This window comes from Gymnodraco acuticeps, unplaced genomic scaffold (genome assembly GCF_902827175.1).
Source record: "Gymnodraco acuticeps unplaced genomic scaffold, fGymAcu1.1, whole genome shotgun sequence".
NCBI lineage: Eukaryota > Metazoa > Chordata > Actinopteri > Perciformes > Bathydraconidae > Gymnodraco > Gymnodraco acuticeps.
The window spans coordinates 4,549,013-4,572,911 of record NW_022991180.1 but is presented as its reverse complement, the minus strand read 5'-3'; the positions used below and the strand labels follow the sequence as shown (position 1 = coordinate 4,572,911).

Below are 23,899 nucleotides of genomic sequence, written 5' to 3'. Positions count from 1 at the left end.
CTGAACACTGCAGCTTATATAGGCAGACACCTTGACGTGGCACCCATAAAGTGTCTCAAACCACCAACATTGATACTGATTGATTACTCATTCATTGGAAAGACAGCACTTAGTTAACTATCATGAAGCTTACACAAAGATTGTTCACATTTGGTTTCAGGATGTGTTTAAGGATGTTTGCATTAGAAAAACTAAGCACTTATATATTAACAAAGCACTTATATTCCAACAATGCACTGGCTTATCTAAAGCCAGTTGAGTAGCACTTAAAATGGTTTGGCTCTGTGAAACCTGATGTAGTTATATGATTCTGTTTTCTTCAAGTTTGTATCTTCTTGGTGGAGTGTACTTATTGTAAGTCGCTTTGGATAAAAGTGTCAGCTAAATGCAATGTAATGTAAAAATACCTTTCAACTTCACAAGGGCTTTTGGGAACTTACAGATGGGCAGATAATAAAATATCAAGTATGATCTTACATGTGTAGCTAACATCTGAAGATGTGTCACTGACTCTTGTAACTACACCAATCCTGCTGCATCAGTTGCATTGCTGTTACTGTAACTGGAGATGTTAAAAACATTTTTATAAAAATGATAGTAAAATACTGATGTTGTTTCATTTATGTTAAATCTTTACAGAAATGTATATTTGTCCTGTCCTTTACATGCACACATGTAACACAAGTAATTTAACTTTGTCTACATGTGTTTTCTGGCAAATCATTTCAGCAGAAAGCCTTAGCTGTATTAATAGCAAATGTTAATGAATTGGCAATTGTTAGCATGCTGACTTGCTGAACAAACATGGTGAACAAAGTAAAAATACCTTTTATTTGCTGAAAGTCAACATTTTAAAATCATGTTGCATTTGTTTAATGCAACATTGTATTAATCTCTTATGGGTTGGATTGTATATATTATCCAATTATAAGGCGTATCTAAAATACATATCAAACATCTCATTTAGTTATATATTATATTTGTGGTTGTATAAATCAAATATTATAAATGACCTTTTAAAATGTACAGCCATTTCATACTTTGCTTTCATCTATGATCATCCATTTTATTCTTCAAGTATAAACCTAAAAAAACTATTAAAAAAAAATATGATCATTGTCATACATTTTTTTAATGTGTTTATTTGGTAAATTGGGAATATTAGACTTAATATTTGTATCAATGAGTTGCTACACAAAAACACACTGTATGGTGAACGTGCAACATACAGTAGCGATGTGTCATTGGTTGAAACGAGGACAGAAGAAGAAGAAGAAGCATGAATGTTCTTTATCAGTTTGACATTGTGAACAGTTAGTTGAGTGACCTTGAATACTTATCTGTCAAATTGTCAGCTTACAAGAAAGTCGTAATTTTTGCTTTATAGACTCCTAACTTCCCGTTATAATAATTTACAATGTTTAAAAAGGATAAAACCGGGCTGTAAAACACTAAACGTAACCAGTGTTTCTCTTTCTGGTGAGAAAAAACAGTGAACCCTGTCCTGTTGAATCAGCTGTGTGTTCAGGATTTTCCTTATTTGAGTCACGGATGTGGCCTTTTAATATGGAACATTAGCTAAATATTAGCTAATATATTAGAAATCAGCTTAATGAACATGTTTATCTGCCTATAAAGAAAATCTGAGAGTTGCTTTCACTAGAACTAGTTGGGCTTATTATCTTTAGAACTTACAACAGCTTCACACGATAAAGAGACAGTACTTTTTTATTTGTACATTCGCATCAAATCCGATGTGTTCTCTCAGTTGCAGATGGTTATTAAGTATAGAAAATGTGGGGTGCCATAACATTTGTCATGATTCAATCAGCTATTGTGTTTTAAATAAGCATTTCTGCAATTTGCACTAATGGCATGGAATAAATAATGTGAAAGAAGATTCATATGGATTGTTTCTGGATTTAGAGAAAGAGTATGAGTTACATAGAATGATAGCAGAATAAAATAATTTGACAGGAAATAAAGCTGTCCTCTTTTTGCCTTTACTGTATAGATTTTAAGTGAGTCATGTTTGAGACGTGTTTGACCCCGAGTATATGAGCAACATTTGGAAGACCACATTTCCCCGCTTCACAAAAACATGACCCAACAATATGATGACATGTCAGTGAGTCAATCTCAAACAAAAACAAGCCTGGCTGTCCCCGTGCTTCCTATCTGTCTTTATTGGAAAGTTTATCCCTGCTTTCTCCCCCTCCAGGATGAGTTTGCATCATCTTCCTTAAGTCAACATGAAGAGGGACATTGTGTTGTCTCTCTGTCAGACCTATTTCTCTATAGCAGTAGCAGTGCGTCAGTACAAAGCGGGGTAGAAATCATGACAGCAGAGCCCCTGACTCAATGCTGCTTTGGTTAATCAGTAACCAGAGTGGGAGCAGCGAGGCTGGCCTGTGTTAAATTGAGGGAGCCGAGCAGCCTGGACCTCATTCAGCACCTCACTCAGCAGCAGCAGACACACTCGGTAAGAGCAAGCTTTGATTTGATCTCATTTGCCTTTTGATTGTGCAGTGAATATCCAAACCCTTCAGAGGTGAGGGGCAATGTTTGGAACTCTATAACTGATTTAACTAATCCAATTATGTTCCACAAAACCCAAATATAATGTTCTTTGTCCAACTCTCTTGGACAAAACGTTTTATTCAATGAGTTGCTTAAGTTCATTAAAAAAAAAAGTGCAACTAATTTCTGTAGAGTTGCTACTTGAAGGTTATAATGAATCAGATCGCATGAAATAATGCGGTCAAAGATTCTGAATTTGGCAGAAAACATGTTGTCATTAAATCACTGGGTACACAGGTGTGCTGGTTGTTTATAAGAACATTTGAGTGCAATGGTTATATTGATTAGAGACTAAGGCCATGTCCTGTTGTACATTTCCTAATAGAGGAAAATCTAGTGTTTGTTCACCCCTTCCAAGAGTCCATCAGTCCACATTTCTGCACGTTTAACTCACAGGATATAGTCCTATTTTTGCACAAGAGCTTTCACCCAAGCTACTCTCCTACATTGTAGCTTAACACATAATATGTTCACAATAAAGGAGCGAAAGTTGTCAGTTTAGCTTAGATGGCCAACTGTAGTATTTAAAACATTGTTTAGTCTCATTTGTTAGGCACTCCCTAAACAAAGTTACTCAATGAACTTGTCAGAAATGTTTTTAAAATGTACTTCATGTGTGTGAAAAAGTGTATTTTCTAACCTGAATCCATTCATTCTAGATGTGTTTATTTGGACCGTTAATATAACTTAAAATGTCCAAATAATATTGCCCACCGTTTTGTGTATGGTAACAGTTTGGATTAAATGACTAAATGTACACGCTCAGTTGGCGCCCCAGATTGAAACGCTGCGATACCAGGATTTAAAGAAAGAAAACAATATCCAAATGAAACATCCATCTTATTTTAATCAGTGAACACACACAAATTTGCCCACAGCAACGTAGATGCGTCTTCATTATCTATGCGACCTCTGTTGCAGAGGGTAATGCCTGCTCTCATTCATTGGGCAGCAGGAGAGGACACACAAAGAGAAATCAATCCATCATTGACATGCCGCTCTATGTCCAATGTTCCTGCCAGCCAATCCTGTCGGAGACAAAAAACCAGATCCAGCCAGATTTCAGACGAAAGCCAAACTAATATTGATGTAGAACTCAATGCGCACTTAGACTCAGGAGGCACAAGATATACTCAAGGTAATTCATATGCTTACTAAAAATATCCGTCTCCCACAGAAGAATCTATTGTAAGGTGACTATCATCAAAAGGGAAAATGCGGTCGTCTCTCGCAGCCCTCTTGCTCTGCTGCTACCTCTCAGGAAGTCAAGCCAACCGTGTCTACGTCCACCCCTTCTCCCTCTTTGCTGTCGCTAATGTCAGCTGCGAGACCCTGCAGACCAAGACGTCCAAGCCTCTGCACACGGTTCCTGTGGCCCCCCTTGATATCGAAGTCATGACACCAGACAACAGGGACCAGTTGGAGGTGGACGCCCAGAGGCATAACATCACAACGAAGACAGCGGTCCTGGCACAGCTGCTGAACACTCTGGGCCTGAGATTGTACGAGGCTCTCAGCAGGCAGCAGCCAGGCACCAACATTCTCCTGTCTCCGGTCAACACCTTTGGTTCCCTCATCACCTTCTACCTGGGGGTCTCCACAAAGACAGCAATGCCATACCAGGTCTTTGATTTTGATTTGTTTTTGTAGAGATAGACCAAAGACGTTCAAGGCATGCATATCCTGCTTTTTTCCGTAACAATTTTTCTCATCTGGTGTTGTACTTTCACTCAGAGAAGTAAGTCTTTCTAAATTCACTCCTTTCCTTCCAGGATCTACTAAGCCTGCGCATTGAAACCGACAGGGAGGACTGTGTGTCCTTGGTGGACGGACACGAGCTCCTCAAGACCCTGCAGGGCATTAACTCTCTGGTGGACGACGGGCCAAAAGATGAAATCACCACCCAGGTCTGGACCTTCTCTCGCCAGGACGCTCAACTGTCAGAGGACTTTATTCAAGGCACACAGGATTTCTCTGACACATCGTTCACCCGCGGCGTGGACTTCTCGAATCCACAGGAGGCCGAGCATCTGGTGAACAGCTTCCTGGAGAAGACGTCAAATGGGAAGGTGAAGGGCATCTTCAAAGATCTGAACTCCAGCAGTGACCTGCTGTTTGTTTCTTCCTTCAACTTCCAAGGTATGTATCTGCTGTTCTTATCTTCTAACCCTTACCCCAACCTGCACCACCTTGCAGTACCTGATTGTGTTCTTTGGTTGTGTCTGTTCAGGCAACTGGAGGACAGCTTTTCAGCCAGAGAAGACCTCCCTGCAGGAGTTTTATGTGGATGAAACAACCACAGTGATGACTCCCCTGATGACCCACACGGGTCAGTACCACTACCACAATGATAAGGTAAAACTTAATTCAAGGGACTTTGTCGTGCTTTGTGTTGGTTCATTTTTGTATTGAAAATATAAAAAGGACTTGAATGAGTATTCAACCGTAATAATTGTCCTTTGATACCATGAAGGTACGGCGGTGCACGGTTGTGAAGCTGTCTCTGAGCAAGCGCTCCCACATGTTGTTGGTTCTGCCTCATGAAGGAGCCAACATGAAGGACATTGAGTCAAAGCTGCTCACAGTCATCCCCGTCTGGCAGGAGAGCCTCCAGGAGGGGTGAGTGTTGTCCTATTAAAACAAAAAAAACGTCAAATCCAGATGTATTCCAACTGATTGACCAGAAATCTGAAGCATCTCTGGTGTTTCATTTTCATTATACATTCTTTTTTAATGTCATCAACGTCATGAGACTTGCACTTGGATATAGCATTTCACAATTTCACTTGTGTTGAATAGCTTATTTCATAATTTTATGGTGATTTTGTGGAATTACAATTTATTGCATCATAATTGTGTATTAGTTAAATATTGCAGTTTCAGAATCAGAGAAGTGGAAAAAGTCTAGAACAGAAAAATTAAATAAAAGTGAGAACACATATCATAAAATCACTAAAAGAGTTGTAAAAAAAATATTAAATGTATTTAATAAATAAAGTGAGGTACAAATATATATTTTTTCCATCATTATCAATTAGCCTACTAGTTTTTAAGATAACGAAAACATTTGTTTGCATGATTGTAATAATATAGTTCCGGGTTATGGAGCATATGCAATTATATTGGCTTAAAAAGTTAAAAACAACAACAAAAACATAGCAAGTAACCGTCTATCAGTTAATCGATACTTTTTCAATGAAGAGCAAATAAAGGTTAAGATTGTTAAAGGGACGAGAGAGTCACGTACACTCCCATTTCAGTTCAAAGATTTTAAAACGTAGTATCTCTATCCCCACAGTCTGTTGGAGCTGTCCCTCCCAAAGTTCTCCATGTCCTCTGTGAATGACCTCCGTGACCTGCTGACCAAGATGTCTCCGATAGTCGGGGCCAAGCTGTTGGGCTCCGAAGCGGAGTTCACCAGACTCAGCAACATCCAACCCTTTACTATAGATCAGGTAAACTACATGATCTTCTCATATTATTAAAAAAGAAACACTCACTGTGTGTGTTTGCATCATCAACACATCTCTGTGTCCTCCAGGCGGTCAACAAGGTGACGTTTGAGATGTCCGAGGAAGGAGCAGAACTTCAGGATAAGACCCAGGAAGCGGGCGTCCCTCTGAAACTGTCCATCAACCGGCCGTTCTTCTTCTCCGTCATAGAGGGAGACTCAAGAGCCGTCCTCCTAATGGGCAAGATCGTCAACCCTACTCTGTGAAATTAAATAGTACTTTAACTCATTTAGATCATACTTTTGTGTTCCGGTTGAACACATTTACACACATGAATAATGTGTAATATATAATTCAACAGTGTTATTCCTCTCAACCTAGCTGATGTCCTCTCAGTATTTATGAAAAGCTGTTACTTTAACTTGTTTTCAAGCAGCCTGTTAAAATGCTAATTTGTTTTTTTCAGTAAAATGTATTATAGCAGAGTTCTGTAGTAATGTAGTAATTCTCCATGACGAACGACTAATACGTTGTATATTGTAACTAAGAGTTTATTTTTGTTTTGTTAAGATTTTTGATTGCTGAAATAAAACATTTGTATCCGAAGTTGTGTTTAGTGCTTTCCAAGACTGTCCAATCTTATGAGCCACCTAAACTGGACTGCAGGGAAATAATAATAATAATAATACATTTTATTTTTAGGCGCCTTTCATGAAACCCAAGGACACCGTACAATTTGTTAAAAATAAAAAAAAATAAAAAACGCTAATAGGCAACAGAACATGATAAAAACACAAACAGGAAATCATGGAGGAGACAGTCAAGTGGACACAAATCAAACATATAATGGGGAGCACTACAGTGAGCAGATTTGAACAGGTGGGTTTTTAATTGGGATTTGAATATCGTGATTGTGTCTGACTGTCGGATGTGCGGGGGAGGGAGTTCCAGAGTCTGGGAGCAGTGCAGCTAAAAGCCCGAGCACCCATGGTGACGAGGCGTGGGGTGGGGACGGTCAGCAGACCAGCAGAGGAGGAGCGGAGGGTGCGAGACGGGGTGTACTCCTGAAGAAGGTCAGCCAGATAGGGGGGGGGGGGGGGGGGGGGGGGGGGGGGGGCAGGTTATGTAATAATCGCTATAACCGGCCTGCTCTCGTCTATCCCACATGCTCTACTGAGATCCAACATCTAGTTTCAGGTGGCCTGTGGAATTGCCAGTCAGCTGTTCCTAAGAATGACTTCATCTCTGGCTACGCCTCCCTGCAGTCTCTGGATTTCCTTGCTCTCACTGAGACGTGGATTACTCCATTCAACACATCCACCCCAGCAGCTCTCTCCACTGCATATTCCTTCTCCCATACACCCAGACCAACTGGCAGAGGAGGTGGCACTGGTCTCCTGCTCTCTCCCAAATGGAGCTTTTCCCTCTTCAAGCTACCTAACTTCACTCCTTCCACCTTTGAATTCCATGCCGTCACAGTAACCCATCCTATACAGTTAACCATTGTTGTTCTCTACCGTCCACCAGGTGCCTTGGGGGACTTCTTGGAGGAATTAGATATTCTCCTCTCACACATCCCTGAAACTGGCCCTCCCGCTGTACTTCTCGGAGACTTCAACCTCCAGACTGGGAAGATAGACGAACTAACATCTCTGTTAACCGCCTTTGCTTTCTCACTGTCTCCATCCCCACCGACTCATAAAGCTGGTAATGTCCTTGATCTCATATTCTCAAGGAACTGCGCTACTTCTAACCTCTCTGTAAACCCGCTCCACATATCCGATCACTTCTTCATTTCATTCTCTCTACCCCTTTCCAAACATAACAAACTAATCTCTTCTCATCCTGCACCTGTCCGCCATAACCTTCGTTCCCTCTCCCCCTCTACCTTTGTCTCATCGGTGCTCTCAGCCCTCCCTTCCTCTGACTCGTTCCAACTACTACCTCCAAACTCTGCTGCAGAAACTCTCCTCTCTACTCTCTCATCCACTCTGGACTCTCTCTGTCCTCTCACATCTCGGCAGGCTCGTCAGTCCCCTCCTGCTCCCTGGCTAAATGATGCACTGCGTGCTAATAGAACCGTCCTTAGGGCAGCAGAGCGGAAACGGTGGATATCCAAACACTGTGACGACCTCCTAACCTATCAGGCTCTCCTCTACTCTTTCTCGGCTACGATCTCTCGGGCAAAAAGCACTTTCTTTCATGATAAGATCCAATCTTCCTATTCCAATCCCAAAAAACTATTTTCCATCTTCTCCACCCTCTAGGACCCTCCAAAAGCCCCTCCCCCCTCCTCACTTCTGTCAAGCGACTTTGTTACCCACTTTGAAAAAAAGGTTGATGATATTCGCTCTTCTTTTTCTGACTCACCTTTACTCACCACTGGGTCACCAGACCCTCCTTCCACCCACACACTAACCTCCTTTTCCCCTCTCTCTCCAAGTGAGGTTCTTACCCTCATTACCTCTGCCCGTCCTACCACCTGTCCTCTGGACCCCATCCCTTCAAACCTCCTTCAGACTATCGCTCCTGATATTCTACCGTTTCTCACCCATTTCATTAACACTTCTCTAACTTCTGGTCACTTTCCAAACAGTCTCAAGGAGGCAAGAGTAAACCCTCTCCTAAAGAAACCCACTCTCAACCTGTCAGATGTTATAAACTACAGGCCTGTCTCTCTACTCCCGTTCCTGTCTAAATCACTTGAACGCGCTGTCTTTAAACAACTCTCCTGTTATCTCCATCAGAACAACCTTCTGGATCCGCACCAGTCTGGTTTCAAGGCAGGTCACTCCACAGAAACTGCTCTCATTGCTGTCACTGAGGAACTGCACACTGCTAAAGCAGCCTCCCTCTCCTCTGTCATCATCCTTTTGGACCTGTCTGCTGCATTCGACACGGTGAATCATCAGATCCTCCTTCGCACTCTCCAAAAACTTGGAGTTTCAGGCTCTGCACTTTCCCTCCTCACCTCATACCTCAAAGACCGTACCTATAGGGTGACTTGGAGAGGGTGTGAGTCCGACCCTTGTCACTTAACTACAGGGGTCCCTCAGAGCTCTGTTCTTGGTCCCCTCCTCTTCTCCCTGTACACAAACTCGCTCGGATCAGTCATTAGCCCGCATGGTTTTTCATACCACTGCTACGCTGACGACAACCAATTAATTCTGTCCTTTCCCCGCTCAGAGACCCAGGTCGTCGCACGCATCTCTGCTTGTCTAGCTGACATCTCTCAGTGGATGTCTGCTCATCACCTCAAGCTCAACCTTGACAAGACTGAGCTGCTCTTCCTTCCGGGAAAACATTGTCCCACTCTTGACCTAACAATCAACATCGGCACCTCAGTTGTTTCCCCGACTCAGACTGCAAGGAATCTGGGTGTGACCCTAGATAACAACCTGTCCTTCACTGCAAACATCGCTGCTACAACCCGTTGCTGCCGATACACGCTTTACAACATCAGGAAGATACGTCCCCAGCTGACACAGAAAGCGACACAGGTTCTGGTCCAGGCTCTCGTCATCTCACGCCTAGACTACTGCAACTCCCTCCTGGCTGGTCTACCTGCATGTGCCATCCGACCTCTGCAGCTCACCCAGAATGCAGCGGCTCGTCTGGTCTTCAACCTTCCTAAATTTTCCCACACCACTCCGCTCCTCCGCTCCCTTCACTGGCTTCCGGTAACTGCTAGAATCCACTTCAAGACACTGGTACTTGCTTACCATGCTGCGAATGGATCTGGCCCTTCGTACATCTAGGACATGGTTAAACCGTACACCCCAGCGCGTGCACTACGCTCTGCATCAGCCAAACGACTCGCTGCACCCTCGCTGCGAGGGGGACCCAAGTTCCCATCAGCAAAAACACGTGGGTTTGCTATCCTGGCTCCAAGATGGTGGAATGAGCTCCCCATTGACATCAGGACAGCAGATAGCTTGCACATCTTCCGGCGCAAACTGAAAACTCATCTCATTCGACTCCACTTCGAGCGATAGATTTATTAACAAAGCACTTATATACTAATAAAGGACTGGCTTATCTAAAGCCAGTTGAGTAGCACTTGAAATGTTTGGCTCTATGAAACCTGATGTACTTATATGATTCTGTTTTCTTCAAGGTTGTGTCTTCCTGGTCGAATGTACTTATTGTAAGTCGCTTTGGATAAAAGCGTCAGCTAAATGCAATGTAATGTAGGGCTTTGTAAGTGAGCAGTAGGTTTTTGAAGTTGATACGGGATTGAACAGGGAGCCAGTGGAGTTGGATGAGGATGGGGGTGATGTCTTCGGAGGCCTTGGTGCCGGTGATGATCCGGGCTGCGGAGTTCCGTATGATTTGTAGTTTATTGATGAGCTTGGTGGGTATGCCTGAGAGGATGGCGTTACAGTAGTCGATGCGGGACGTGACAAATGCATTGACCAGGACTTCAGTGTTTGATTGAGAAAGGGATGGGCGGAGTCTGGAGATGTTGCGTGTGTGGAAGAAGGCAGTCCGGGTGATGTTATTTATGTGAGGTGAAAATGAGAGGGAGCTGTCCAGGATGACACCAAGGCTCTTAACTTGTCCAGAGAAGGGGATGGAGTAGCCATCAATTATGAGGTTGGAGGAAGGGGAGGATGAGGTTTTGGAGAGGGTGGTTTTGGTGCCAACCAGCAGGGCTTCGGTTTTGCTGCCGTTGAGTTTTAGGAAGTTCCTGCTCATCCAGCTCCTGATGTCCTGGAGGCAGTTGGTGAGAGAGGTTGGGGGGAGGGCAGTGTTGGGTTTGCTGGAAATGTAGACCTGGGTATCGTCGGCGTAACAGTGGAAATGGACATTATGATGACGGAGGATAGTGCCAAGGGGGAGTAGGTAGATAAAAAACAGGAGTGGACCCAATACTGACCCCTGAGGAACACCATGTGAGACAGTGGAGCAGCTTGACCGGTGGGTGCTGAGACGGACATATTGTTTTCTGTCTGTGAGGTAGGATGAAAACCATCAGAGTGCAGTACCAGTGATCCCAATGTCTGCCACACGTATGATAAGCAGTGCGTGTGAGATGGTGTCAAAGGCAGCTGTGAAGTCAAGGAGGATTAGGATGGTGAGCAGTCCAGAGTCAGCTGCACGGAGGAGGTCGTTGGTGATTTTTACCAGCGCTGTTTCGGTGCTGTGCTTTGAGCGGAATACCCGATTGGAAGGGTTCATGAAGGTTGTTTTTGTCCAGGTGTTGTTGAAGTTGGTCAGCAACCACTCTTTCAAGGGTTTTTGAGATGAAGGAGAGGTTAGAGATGGGCCTGTAGTTATTCAGGTCATCTCAGTCAGCTCCAGGTTTTTTGAGTGTTGGTGTTATTGCAGCAGTTTTGAGGTTTGGCGGTACAGTTCCAGTTGCGAGGGACGAGTTAATGATTCTTGTGATCAAGGGGCAAGTAGAGGGCACACAGGTTTTAACGAGGGCAGTGGGTCGAGCTGACAGGTAGTAGGTTTGGATTTACGGATAAGCTCAGTGATGGAGAACTCAGTAGCTGCCGAGAAATTGGACAGGGTGGGGATTAGCTGGTGACTGGTGGAGCTCAGCCACTGTGGGTCGTCTTTGGAGGTTGTAGATGCAGCCAGTTGCAGGTGGATGGTGTTGATTTTGCTATTGAAGAAATTCAGAAAGTCATTGCAATCATCAGATGAGATGTCTGTGGGGAGGGTTGTGGGAGGTTGAAGTAGGTGTCTGACGGTTGAGAAGAGGTTTCTTGTGTTACCTTTTCCAGAACTGATGAGGTTGGAGTAGTAGGAGGACTTAGCTGTGGTGAGTGTAGAGGAAACTTCTGTGTAGCAATGCAGTGGAGTCACCGACTCAGGAAGGAGACACGGGAAGAGACGGAGCTTTGATGTCAAACCACTGTGATTTATTTGGAGTTTCTGGCCAGAGTATTCACATCACAAGTCACGGCAGTCATGGTGAGACTGCACGGGTGGGTTGCCACGTCAATTCTGGAGAGCCTGTCTCTTACTAGCCCATTTAACTGGTTCCACAGAGAGTCATCAACATGTTTTGATAAGATAGCTTTAGATAGTTTGGGCACACTAAGTTACCAGCTTCCGCCACTTATGGCCTTGGATATGTCATGCCCTGGAGTCCTCAGACAACAGAGAAGGAAGTGTCCCAGTGTACCCACAATACAGACCATCTGTGACCCAGTATTGACCGGTCACAGAATGGGAACAATAACATTATTGGCTGAAGCAGCCTGTGTCCTTAAAGGAGGTAAACAGACGTCAAGGTTTGTCCTGTATGTCACATCTTGGCGTCTATGATAATTATTTCCCTAACAGTGAGGGCGTTCTTGTAAAGGCAGAGATGTTCTTTGTAGAGCTGAATGTGGATTAAGAGTCCAGTCTTTTTGCACAGACATTCAAGATGCCGGCCAGTGGTTTTTAGCTGATGGAGGGCAGCAGTGTACCAGGGAGCAGTGTGCACAAATGAGACTTCAGGGGAGCAAGCGCATCCAGGGAAGATGTGAGACAGTTGTTGTAGCGACTCACCAGTTCAGCAGCGGTCAAGGAGGAGGATGGGGGTGGACTGGGCACGGAGGCAATAAGGGAGTTAAGGTCTCTGGGGTCAATGCGTTTGATGTTTCTGAAGGTGATGGTCCGCAGTGCTCTTGTTTTAGATAGGGGGACATTTACCTCAAAAAGCACAGATTTATGGTCAGAGATGGGGAACTCAGCATCAGTGAGGTTAAAAGGAGTGATACCGGTGCAACAGACTAGGTCTAATATGTGACCTTTGTTGTGGGTTGGGAAATTGACATATTGTGTAATACCAAGGCACTCAAGGAGTGAGATGAAGTCCTTTGCTAAACCATTAGTGGGGTTATCAATATGAATATTAAAATCACCCAGGAGGATGACAGTGGGGGACATAGCACATATTGTTGTTAAAAAGGCTGAGAATTCTGTGAGGAAAGCAGCTGAGGGCTTCGGTGGTCTGTAGATAGTCACAATAATGGTAGGTTTAGATCCTGTGAATTTTATTGCCAGGCACTCAAACGAGGAGTGATGAGGGACAGTGACAGTGGTGAGTTTCATGTCTTTGCGGTAAAAGACAGCAAGGCCACCACCCCTTCCAGTCACACGGGGTTCACAGACATAAGCAAAGCCAAGAAATGCTGCTCAAAAGGTCATTTCACTTTCCGGTTAATGATTACTCTACAGTTGTTGACCGTGTGAAAATTAGCATGATAAGCAGACTAATACAACTACTGTTGAACAACTTATCTTCTCAGATGATAAATCTAGTAATGATTTCTCGTCCCGCCTCTCATATTTACTGGAATAAATGCATAAATACCTACTTAATATAACTTTAAACCTGACCAAAGAACAAGACTAATAACAAAACAAACCATCACATACTGACAAAACTAAAAAAAGAGTGACATGTAAACATTAAGAGTAGTGTCAACACATGTATTTTATCAATATAGCCATTTGCAAATGAGAATATCTGTCACACATTTTTGAAGATACAACGTAATAAATGTTGATATTGTAAAAGCAATATATTTTCCTTTTTAAACTTTTCTTCCTACTCGTAAATATTAGAAAATTATTAATAGAAACATAATTTCAAGTGTGAAATAATATGGAAATAGGCGTATTAGGATTACTGGATGGTGACAGGAAAGACACTTTTGAGGCCCAAATACTAAAAGCAGTTACACAAGGCCATCATTTTGTATTCCCAACATCAAAGTTGAACTTGTATTTATTTGATTTTCTTTTCATCAACCTGTAGCGCATGTTAGCAGTGATGAGGGAAAAAAATGTAAGCAATGCAATCCAGTAGCTAGCTAACATCTTTTATATCAAAACATGCACATTCAAAACTGTCTCCGAAGTTCTTAATTTTATTCCCAAGTTAATTATATTATATAACTTTGATTTTAACAAAAATGTAAATATTACACACTAACAGACTTCCTTATTTGAGATGCATCCTTCACCAAGTAGCAGAAATGATATAAATATTTATTAACATTCTCTCTTTACAACTTAGATTTAAGACTCTTGCAATATTCTGACCCAACATATACAATGACTTTCCAAAGCAGTGCATATCACCAGGATCAGGCATTTTCTATAAAAACATTTAATATACAATGCAGTCCCTTTTATTCACATTGACTACGGCAGAACCAATGACGTTTTTTTTAGGTTTCCAACAACAACTACCGCACATCCGACAGATTCCTGATGATAAATGTTTGTGCTCTGTGGCTTTAAAGTCTGAATTTAGATTTTTTTTGTACACAAATATCCCCATAATGTCAGTTCTTGTCACACGTTCTTCGTGGCCTTCTCATCACAAACTGTAACCACACTTTGACTCTAGTCTAGACTGTGACAAATATTGTTTTTCCTTCATTAGTGTTGAGGAACAGCAGCATGTTATTGGGTTTCAGTTATTATGGAGTGAACATTTTACTGCTCAGCGAGCTCTCGGGCCTCTTTCACCAGGTCCATCAGAGTGGTGAACATGGAGATGTCACTTGGCTGAAAACCCATCTTCTCGATCTGAGAAGAGAAAACAATCAGAAACATTTCAGATGAGTTTTTAACAGAACTTGGTGCAATTTCTAATTTCAATAACATTTGTTTAAAGTATACCTTTGTTACCAGATAAATGTGAATTGTTTTTATCATGATTATTATGTCTCTCCACCCGCAGCCTACCTGTTCCCCCAGGTATTCCACATCCAGTGCCAGTTGTAGTCGGATCTTGCTGTCGTCTGTGGGTCCACCGTTGGCTCCTGCTGTGGAGGTCATGCTTGCACCCTTTCTGGCTTGCTTTAAGCGCTTCAGACTCTCCTCCATCTTCCTCACTGAGCTCAGAACCTCAGAGATGGTCTCATAGTACCTGAACACAAGACGTAGGGAAATGAAAGCGGGTATATGTGTTGGTTGCAGCTGGAAAGTCTTATTAAAAAGGCAAGCAAAACAACTCTCAAGAAAGAAAGAAATCATCCTTCATTTATATAACATGTAATAGCTCGTTCTGTAGAAAATATCGGCACAGGCCCTTTCAAAGCTGGTAATGTAATAATATCTGGGTGTGTATTTATGTTTGCAGGTGTGTGTCTTACCTCTGTGTGCAGTCAGACAGTGCCACTCGCAGCCACTCTTTTGCTGTAGATTGGTGGACCAGCCCTGTTGAGTCAGTCAGTAACTGAACTAACGGCCGCAAGGCGTTGTCCATGTAGGCGGATGCACGCACCGGCACATCCTAGACAACACGTAAATTAATAAATATTACAATTTGTATTGACTGCTGAATTTAAAGTATTTTTCTCATGTTGCAGTTATCAAGATGGGTTTTGAGTCATATCCATCGCTTTCTATCTCAACAGCTAGAGATTTATATTTTTCTCGGTAAACTTTTGTTTCAGGCTACAATGATTGTACAATGTGACTGTAGAGCCTTGCAGTTGTCAGATGACATTGATGGAAAATATGAATAAAGATTCAGCATTCACAGATCCTTCAAGGACTTAGATCAGGTTCAGTGGCAAGGCACGTTTATTTATATAGCACCTTTCAACACAAGGCAATTCAAAGTGTAAATAAAACCTTATTTGTTATGTTCTCCTCTGAGCTACTGATTCCCAAATGGTGTGGATTTTGTCACAGAGAATGTTGATTAGGTTAAAAATTCCTTTTTATAGGGTCAAAAGGAAAATAAAATAAGTATATGCCACAGTTCCAAGTCCATTAGCCTTTGAAGCTGAACTGTTGATCCCAATCCAAAAAGTTTCTCCATGAGGGGATGTTACATGAGGAAATCTATGAGAAACATGTTGGTGTGCGTTTTTGCAGCTTCACTGACCTTATTAGTCCTGCGGTACAGTCTTGGGACCTCAGAGGCACTCTTCAGGAAGCGGCAACTGCGTTCAGTCAGATGCTGGGTCATCTTGATATTTAAAGTGGGAATGCTACTGGACAGGCAAGTCTTGGAATCCATTAAGGCGTCTGACAGAAAGGAGAAGTGCAAACATGGTCCGAGTTACCCTGGTGCTAAAGCCAAGAGCCAAGGAGTGATTCAATGAGTGACTGACATGTTGTGTTTGGAGATGTCATGATCTAAAGCCTAAAGGGGACTGAATGGATACCCTTTTAAATGTCAGTGAACACCAGCATTTTTTTTAATAAATAAGAACAGCAGATAAAATGCAATAATTTGATGTACGCGAAAGCAAATATTCAAATCAATTATTTTTTACTTATAGGCTTAATTAGTATGATGTGTTCTGTAAGATTATGAAAACCTCTGTTGGACTGAAATCTTGTTTTAATTTTGAAAAACTAAGGCCTGCCTTTAAATATTAGTGTCATGAAATCCTCCTCCATTCTCATGTACTGACAAAACATTGTAAGATCAAGCCAACACTGCAACGTTATTAAAGAAGCCAAAAGGAAGCTTACCTTCCACCACAGCAAAGTTTTTGAATCCAATCGCTTCTAACCGTATTCTGACCGTCTCTGACAACTCTGGTATCTGAGAGAAAACCAAGCAAGCTGTCAGTGTGGAAGCAATTAAGTAAATTAAGAAAAAAAAGGATTACGCGAGTTATCTGAAGAACAATTTTGAAAGATGTAAAGAACACGTGTAATGTATGTATTTAGTTTGTGTGTGTACCTGTTCCTGCAGCTTCTGGATGTCAGCTGCTATGTAGACCAGCTGTTTGGTGGACAGAGAGGCAGGACTCCCGCTCTCACTCCCCCCCGACGTCCGGCTGGAGGTGGAGGAGGCGGAGCTGGGCAGAGGCCTGGTCGGCTCTTTAGGTAACTCAGGCGTTGGAGTCTTAGTCAACACCTGGGCACACACCGATCAAGATGAGCAACAAGAGAAATCGACAGCAACATTTCTATTCATTTGCATATTGCTCTTTTTTAAGGTTACCCTCGTCAAGAAACTTGGCATATCGTGCGTAGAGCTGCAGCGTGAGCTTCCAGAAGCGATGTGCCAGAGGGGACAGGTAGACTTTGTCTGACCAACATCTCATCAGACACGACCACAACACCTCCGACACCTGCAGGTGGAAGGCACTGCCAGCTGCTGATGAACACACACAGATAAGTGACTGCAGGGAGAGTATCAGCTACACACGGGCATTCATGACAGAGAATTATTCCTACCTGGTGCAGCCTCAAGTCCATCACTGATGGCGTTCTCCAGACTTCCAGCAATTTCCTTGTACCTGGAAAACCGTGAGACAAAACAATCAATGTGCTATCGGCTTATTTCATTTATCAGCTCTGACGTGCAAGTGTTCATGACTTGTAACAACACTGTTAGAATAAATTGACTTTCCGGAAAAGCTGAACAGTGCAGGTTTGTGTTGTGAAAGAGGCCTAATCTTTACAGTGAGAGTGTGAGTGTGCAGGGGCGGTGGACACAGTGGACATTTCTCTACTTTTTCATACGAATCAATAGCCGTTCAGTCAAGGTCCAGTGTCATGTTTATGGGAAATGTTTTTATAATAAGCTGACACATCTGGAGTTTACATTTAGCTTCTTTTCATCATTCTTTAGGAAACTCAAACCCATAAGATATTTTTTCACATTTCTATCACAATAGGCATTCTTTATCGTCTGCCAACTTGTGTTTTTCCACAAAAAATGCTGGCAGGCTGCAATTTTACAGCTTGTCTCTTGGGTTCTTCAAAAAGCATGCTGCGCAGAAAATACACCCGCCCTCCCAACGTCCGACTACTTTCGTTTAACTTGAAGGGTTTACATTAAGATCAAAACACACATATTATCCACTGCCTGCTAGTAAAAAGAATATAAGCTAAGGTTGTGATTATGTTTGAGTTTCTTTCTCAAATCAAAAATCTTTTTATTTAGTTTTCGACAATCAATAAGCAATGTTTGTCATATAGTAATGGTAAACATCATATATGAGTTTCTTTCTAAACCAAAATAGCTTGAAGAAATAGTTTTATATAACAAAATGCTATAGATATTGATTGTCAGCTACAAATAGTGACATGTAATGGTCAGACACTGATCTAATATCACATATGAACATCTGATTAGCACTTCTAAAAAAGAATATGGGCAGCCAAAAAGAAGAAATACATTGATTTTCTTTTATAACTTTTACAAGAAAGGACATAATGGTATTTCCGATATTAGCAACCTATTCCCTACAATTAGTATTTGTAAAGCTCTTAACAAATCCGAACAGCTTTCAATTTCAAAGGATGTATAGAAATGTGAAGTCCAATATGATGTTAGGTGAAGCATACAAATGTGCTCTTAAAGGAGATATAACTGGCTATAGCAGGGGTCGGCAACCCCTGGCACGCGTCCAGTGGCACACTAGGAATAAGTGGAATAAGTCTGCAAAATATTATTAAATTGTATTTTCTGATCCTGAACGAGACCGCCGCCAGAGCGCGTCTCCCCGTGACCTGCAGAAGGAAGCCATGCACACAACGCAGCCCCGCTCTCTTTATCTCCAGTTGACTTTCTGCCGCTTTCCTCCGTGGTGCAGTGCTGATCGTTTCACCACGGAGGAAAACACTTCACAAATTGCAGTACCCATAAGGAGCTGTACAAATGCCGCAGTTTTTGCGTGGCTGTGTCTTTAGTTGAAAGCCCAGTGGCGATCTGCTCATCTCTCATCGAAATAATATGCTACAAAGGGGCGGACTGGCCATCTGTGTGTTGAACTTTCCTGTCGGCTCCCAGACCGCAGTCGAGGAGGGCAGAAGCAACAAGCTTCAGGTTCAATAACCCACTTTAGCTTAAATGACTGGAGAGAGGCGAGCTCTTCTTGGGAGGCCGTTGCGATTTTTTTTTTTAAATGGCACTTCATATCAAAAAGGTTGCCGACCCCTGGGCTATAGTGTACCCTGTGTGACCTATAGGCTGTAGTATGTATAGATCATATTAATAATGCACCTTAGTTGAAAGTAGACAGGCAGGTTCCATTTGTTCTGGAAGGTGGTGTATGAGGGGTGAACTCTCAGTCTCTTCACACTGGCCTGTGAGCTGCACTGACGCTCAAACCTCCGCACAAACTCCATACTCTCGCTGTAACGCTAGAAAATAAAAGGACAACAGAAAACACACATAGGTGACGCTGCTCAACACTGAATCATGCCACACAGAAGTGAATGTTTGTGCACACAAATCGTGTCCCTGTGTCTGTACCTCAAAGAATATTTCGGGGTTTCCAGGGTTGAAGAGGTAGGACAATCTCTCCTCTATCCCTTTGATCATCTCAGGCCACACAGAGTTCACCAGGAAATCATAACCTGGCACTACGACAGATTTGTCACTGAGGAGAGAGGGAACATCAGCACATTATAAAGTATGAAATATCATCTACTTTCTACACTACGGTTTCATTTTATGCGCAGAATGTAGGATTAGTTTAAACATATTAAGTCAATTACGTATTGTAATTATATAAATATAAGAATACAGAATAAAAATGAACCAAAACGTCCAAGTAATCTATTCTAAAGTAATATCTAATACTGACTGAAGCATCATAAAGACTGCTATGGTGCTACAAATAGAAATGTGAGCTGAATACACTGAATGCAACAGTTCCACACATGAAAGCAGATGATTTGCTTTTCTAATAAGAGCAAGAGGATTTCAAAGCACAACCAACATTTTGAGGACAATAAAGCCGCTGGGTCTTTGTGGTGATCCCAGACAGGTGCCCTTTGGATCCTTTGCTTACTCCCCTTGTACGTTTCCCCACTGTGGGACAAATAAAGGCTTTCTGATTTTAAAGAGGAATATGGTCTCAACATTTTGGGAAAAAAACAACCGTTGGCATTTTAATAAAAAATTACCATGTAAAAAAAAAGGTATCTTAATGTTGCACACATATGGATGAAGATGGAATAAACCACAAAGAGTTGCTTGATCTATGCATGCTTTGAATTAATTTGCCTCCATGATAACAGCAATACCTGGATCTGGCTCCTCCAGTCACCTCTCTGAGCAGTCTGCAGTGATGAGGAACAAACTCCAACAGTCTGGAGTACATCAACTGGAGACCATTCGGACTGGACTTCACCACCTCTTCCACTATTACCTAAAATAAGGAAAAGAGAGGAGAGGATATTCTGTTAAACATATCTGTTATTTTAAAGTACAAACTCCCTTGGCTCTACAGTATATTGAAACATGTGTTGTATGTTTACCTGGTCCATGTATGGCTTGACCAACACCTGCCCCACCAGGGCCTCAGCATCTCGAGTCTTGTCTATGGTGGCGTACGTCCTCAGGCAGTGACACACCATGTCCAGGTTGGATGTTTGCAGACCCTCGATCAGCACGCCCTCCAGAGACTGCTGCAGCATGGAGGTGATCCCTGCGATACGCTAACAGAGGACACAGACAAGAATATATTCCATCAAACATCTGTATAAAAGTGAAAACTAGGATCAAATATTTGGGAAATATCGTCTGCCCTTAAACAGAAAGACTGCACCTTTTTTTTTAGCTGTTTGATGTTAACACTTACAGGTCTGACTTTGTCCAGTAGGGGCATGCCTTTGCTCTGTACAGCGTGGAACTGCAGCTGGTTGAATTCTGTAGCAATCCTCTCCAGGACCTGGCCTGCCAACAAGGGACTGTACAGAGGCAAAGAGAAAAAGTTAAGACACAATGGCTTAGTGCTACATTCCTGCAGCAAATAGCTAATACTATTTGAACCTCTGGCACATGGCTATGTGATATAGAGATGCATAAATTGAAACTCTTATAACGTGTTTAATAACCTGCCCACATTCAAATCGGTTATCGGTTAAGTGGTTCTCAAATGGGGGTACGCGGACCCCTAGGGGTACGTTGGAGTACTGCAGGGGGTACGTGAGATTTATTTTATGTTAATGAAAAAAATATAAATATACCAATATTAGGAAAAGTAACGAAGTTTGAGCAGTGTGGGTTTTATATTAATAGACTATATTAATAACTGCAGTTGTCTCCCTGTCAGAATGACAAAGATCCTCAGTGAAGCACAAGCCCATGTTTCTCACTAAATTGTAAGTACAACTCATTAAACAGATCAGTTCAATGCAACTAATGTCGTCTTAGTGTTATTGCATGATGTTAAAATTGGTTTGCCATGAATTTAGTGATGGATTGTAAACATTTGAAATGTAGCATTTAAGTGTTTCTCAGTTACAATGTTGTTGTTTTAATAAATCAGACACTGATGGTGCAGCGCTGTACTGTACCTCTTTATTTTTTCAAAAGGGGTACATTATTGAAAAAAAGTTTGAGAATCACTGATCTAAGTGATACCAGTGGTTTTGAGCATAGATGAGTGTCCAACCTGCTGATTTCCAGGGAGCCAGATTCCTTGGAGTTCTGCGAGTTGAGGATCTTCTCAATTTTCTCCACCGAGCGCACCACCTGAATCAGCCTCAATACACACACCTGATGGATGGGATATTGCCAGGTTATGAAAATATTTAAACTCTTTAAAACAGGATTATAATCCATGTTGCACTAAAAATAATTTGTTGAGGCAACACTGGGTTTACAGTTTGGTAAATCATCCTAAAGTATATTTAATGATGAACTCTAAATATGATCAGATGAAGATGTCAGACAGGAAGAGGACGAGCCAAACCTTCTTTTTCTGCAGATCTTCCTGTTTGGTTAGCTGGTTGTCTATAGCCTGGATCACCTCACTCACACAGGACCGCAGACTCTGAAACAGACATCAGGAAGAAACATTCATGAACACTGTAACAGGGATTTATCAAGGTTTCAGTTAACTTCACACAAAAACATACCATAACCTCCTCTCGTAACTGTCCCAACGGCACAGAAAGCTGATTGAGGGCTTTGTCCATCCCCACCTGAGTCAAGGGAAGCAGAGGTCTAAGATTAGGGTCTGTCTACTATCACGTTATCAGATTTACTTAAAAAACAAAAAACTGCATGGTATGCTTCCTTTTTGACCACCATTATAAGACCCCATATTTTGAGGCTGATACTGATATTGATAGATAAGAAAACAAACAAAATAACAATCAAGATTGTTCTTTTAAGATAATTTAAGCATACTTATTTTCAGTTTAAAACAATACACCACTTAAAATATAGATTTACAAGAAAAGCAAACTAAGAAATACATTCTTTGAATGTGTAGGTTAGGCTCCAGAAAAAAACCATCTGAACAAAAATCATGACAGTTTATATTTAAGGTAAAGCTTGTCACTTGGACATCATATAGATCATATTTTTTGATAGACGCCTAACTGAATTGCCTTTTTTGTTTACTGTTGATTACAAGCTGCTGATTGCAAGGTCTAAAATGTACAACCAAATTCATTACTGACCAGGTTGGTGGAGAGGTTAACAAAGTCGGCGTAGTCCTTATTGATGAGCTCCACCATGGCTGTTTTCAGCAGCTTGTAGTAGAGCTCCAGGTCCTCCCTCATCTCCTCCATCTGGACCTGCTTCCGACACTCCGCCACAAACTGGTCCACGTCAAAGTCATCCTGCGAGAGTAACACCAGACAGAGCAGTCGTGTACAGGTTAATACAAGGTTTATATAAAAGCAGCCAGTCATGCATGGCACAACCAGCATTACTAATGGAGAGAAAGTCGACTTTAGCTACAGAATGACGGACCAAAAATACAAATGTAGGCACCTGATACTGAATGAACACATTTGTATTCATGAAACACGTCATTTGCTGTGATTGCTCATGTTCTGTAAGGGTAACGTTTGACATGTCCGACATTAACAACATTAGCTAGGATCGTGAATGTGTACCAAACATGTGCAAACATTATTAGGTATTATGTATTCATAAATAAATAATACATGTTTAAGGAAGATAAGCAGCATCCAGTATGAACATTCAACTAGCTAATGATAGCTAGTTTAACAACATAAGCTTTATATAGCGTGTTAACAAACGTCCCGTTTTTTCTTACCTTCATAAAAACATCCTTATCGAAGCACAGCGAATCTGGTCCCTTTGGTAGATTCATATTTGATTATAAAATACAGCTACAGCATAAAGTGTAAATGTAAGAAGCCTCCAGCTATCTGCTAGAAACAAGCTTCCGCAAACATGGCAAGTGCACCAACGAAGAAGAGTCTGGAGGACCACTGACGCCATAGCGACCTCTGGAGGCCAGATGGGGTACACTGAGGCGAGGCGAGGTTCATGCTTATTAACCTGTTCTCACCATAAAAAAGTTAACAAAATATTAAATAAATACAATACAAGTAACTCCATTAAATGGATAATGAGTTCAATGCTGGCTTATCTGCTTTCTATTTTTTAGAAAGCAGGCTATACGTTGACGCCATGGTTGACCCGCTATCATTTGGACTGATTTTACTGTATTTTACATCATTAAATCAAAGTCAACACATGACCAGTATGCAATCTACCAGAGGTTATGCCATGTAGTCTGACTCTAAACAGTTAACACGTTTAATTAACGAACAATATTTTTTTAATGAAATAAACATGTCATACAGAAAGACAAAATAAGAAATAAATGAATAAATCATTAGGTTACTAAACATGTTTTTTTAATATGTATGGCCAGTATTACATGATGGAAAATATTAGCTATTTCATACATATTGTCATGCATTTGATGTATTATTGGCTCACCATTAATAATCATAATTGTTCCACATCTTATCTCCATCATCACCATCCTCCTGTAATTTGTTATGAGAAAATGCATCTTATTGGACGACAGTGCAGGGCTGAGGAATCAGGTGATGCAGCGGCAGCCACTACTCTCTCTATTTGCTGTATTTGTAGGGAAATCACTGGTCTCTCAACCCGGATGCTGTGCCACTACTATCGATAATTTTGCCCA

The 23,899-nt window shown here is 41.8% G+C and overlaps 3 protein-coding genes across 6 annotated transcripts in view; 1 reads left to right on the top strand and 2 right to left on the bottom strand.

Annotated features, from left to right (window-relative positions):
- LOC117560838 (CUB and zona pellucida-like domain-containing protein 1) overlaps positions 1–23,899 on the bottom strand; it is a 121,887-nt gene that overhangs the window by 9,685 nt on the left and 88,303 nt on the right. The gene's annotated exons all lie outside the window — the stretch shown is intronic.
- LOC117560843 (serpin A3-3-like) lies at positions 2,314–6,638 on the top strand. 2 transcript variants are annotated; one of them, XM_034237921.1, is made up of 7 exons: positions 2,314–2,482; positions 3,761–4,203; positions 4,353–4,719; positions 4,811–4,935; positions 5,054–5,199; positions 5,879–6,035; positions 6,122–6,638. In XM_034237921.1, exons 2-7 carry the CDS (start codon positions 3,796–3,798, stop codon positions 6,296–6,298), a joined length of 1,380 nt encoding a protein of 459 aa, XP_034093812.1. In that variant the 5' UTR covers positions 2,314–2,482; positions 3,761–3,795; the 3' UTR covers positions 6,299–6,638. The 2 variants fall into 2 exon arrangements, with proteins under 2 accessions (XP_034093812.1, XP_034093811.1); XM_034237920.1 differs by having other exon boundaries at positions 2,344–2,482; positions 3,758–4,203.
- Positions 13,894–23,165, bottom strand: LOC117560840 (conserved oligomeric Golgi complex subunit 2-like). Of its 2 annotated transcripts, none has more exons than XM_034237916.1 (18): positions 22,991–23,165; positions 22,386–22,547; positions 21,837–21,902; positions 21,671–21,751; positions 21,371–21,474; positions 20,555–20,663; positions 20,232–20,411; positions 19,998–20,122; positions 19,222–19,348; positions 18,970–19,109; positions 17,196–17,257; positions 16,960–17,112; positions 16,696–16,871; positions 16,482–16,554; positions 15,886–16,028; positions 15,146–15,285; positions 14,736–14,919; positions 13,894–14,576 (listed from the first exon to the last, which is right to left on the bottom strand). In XM_034237916.1, exons 1-18 carry the CDS (start codon positions 23,045–23,047, stop codon positions 14,484–14,486), a joined length of 2,175 nt encoding a protein of 724 aa, XP_034093807.1. In that variant the 5' UTR covers positions 23,048–23,165; the 3' UTR covers positions 13,894–14,483. The 2 variants fall into 2 exon arrangements, with proteins under 2 accessions (XP_034093807.1, XP_034093806.1); XM_034237915.1 differs by having other exon boundaries at positions 16,960–17,115; positions 22,991–23,164.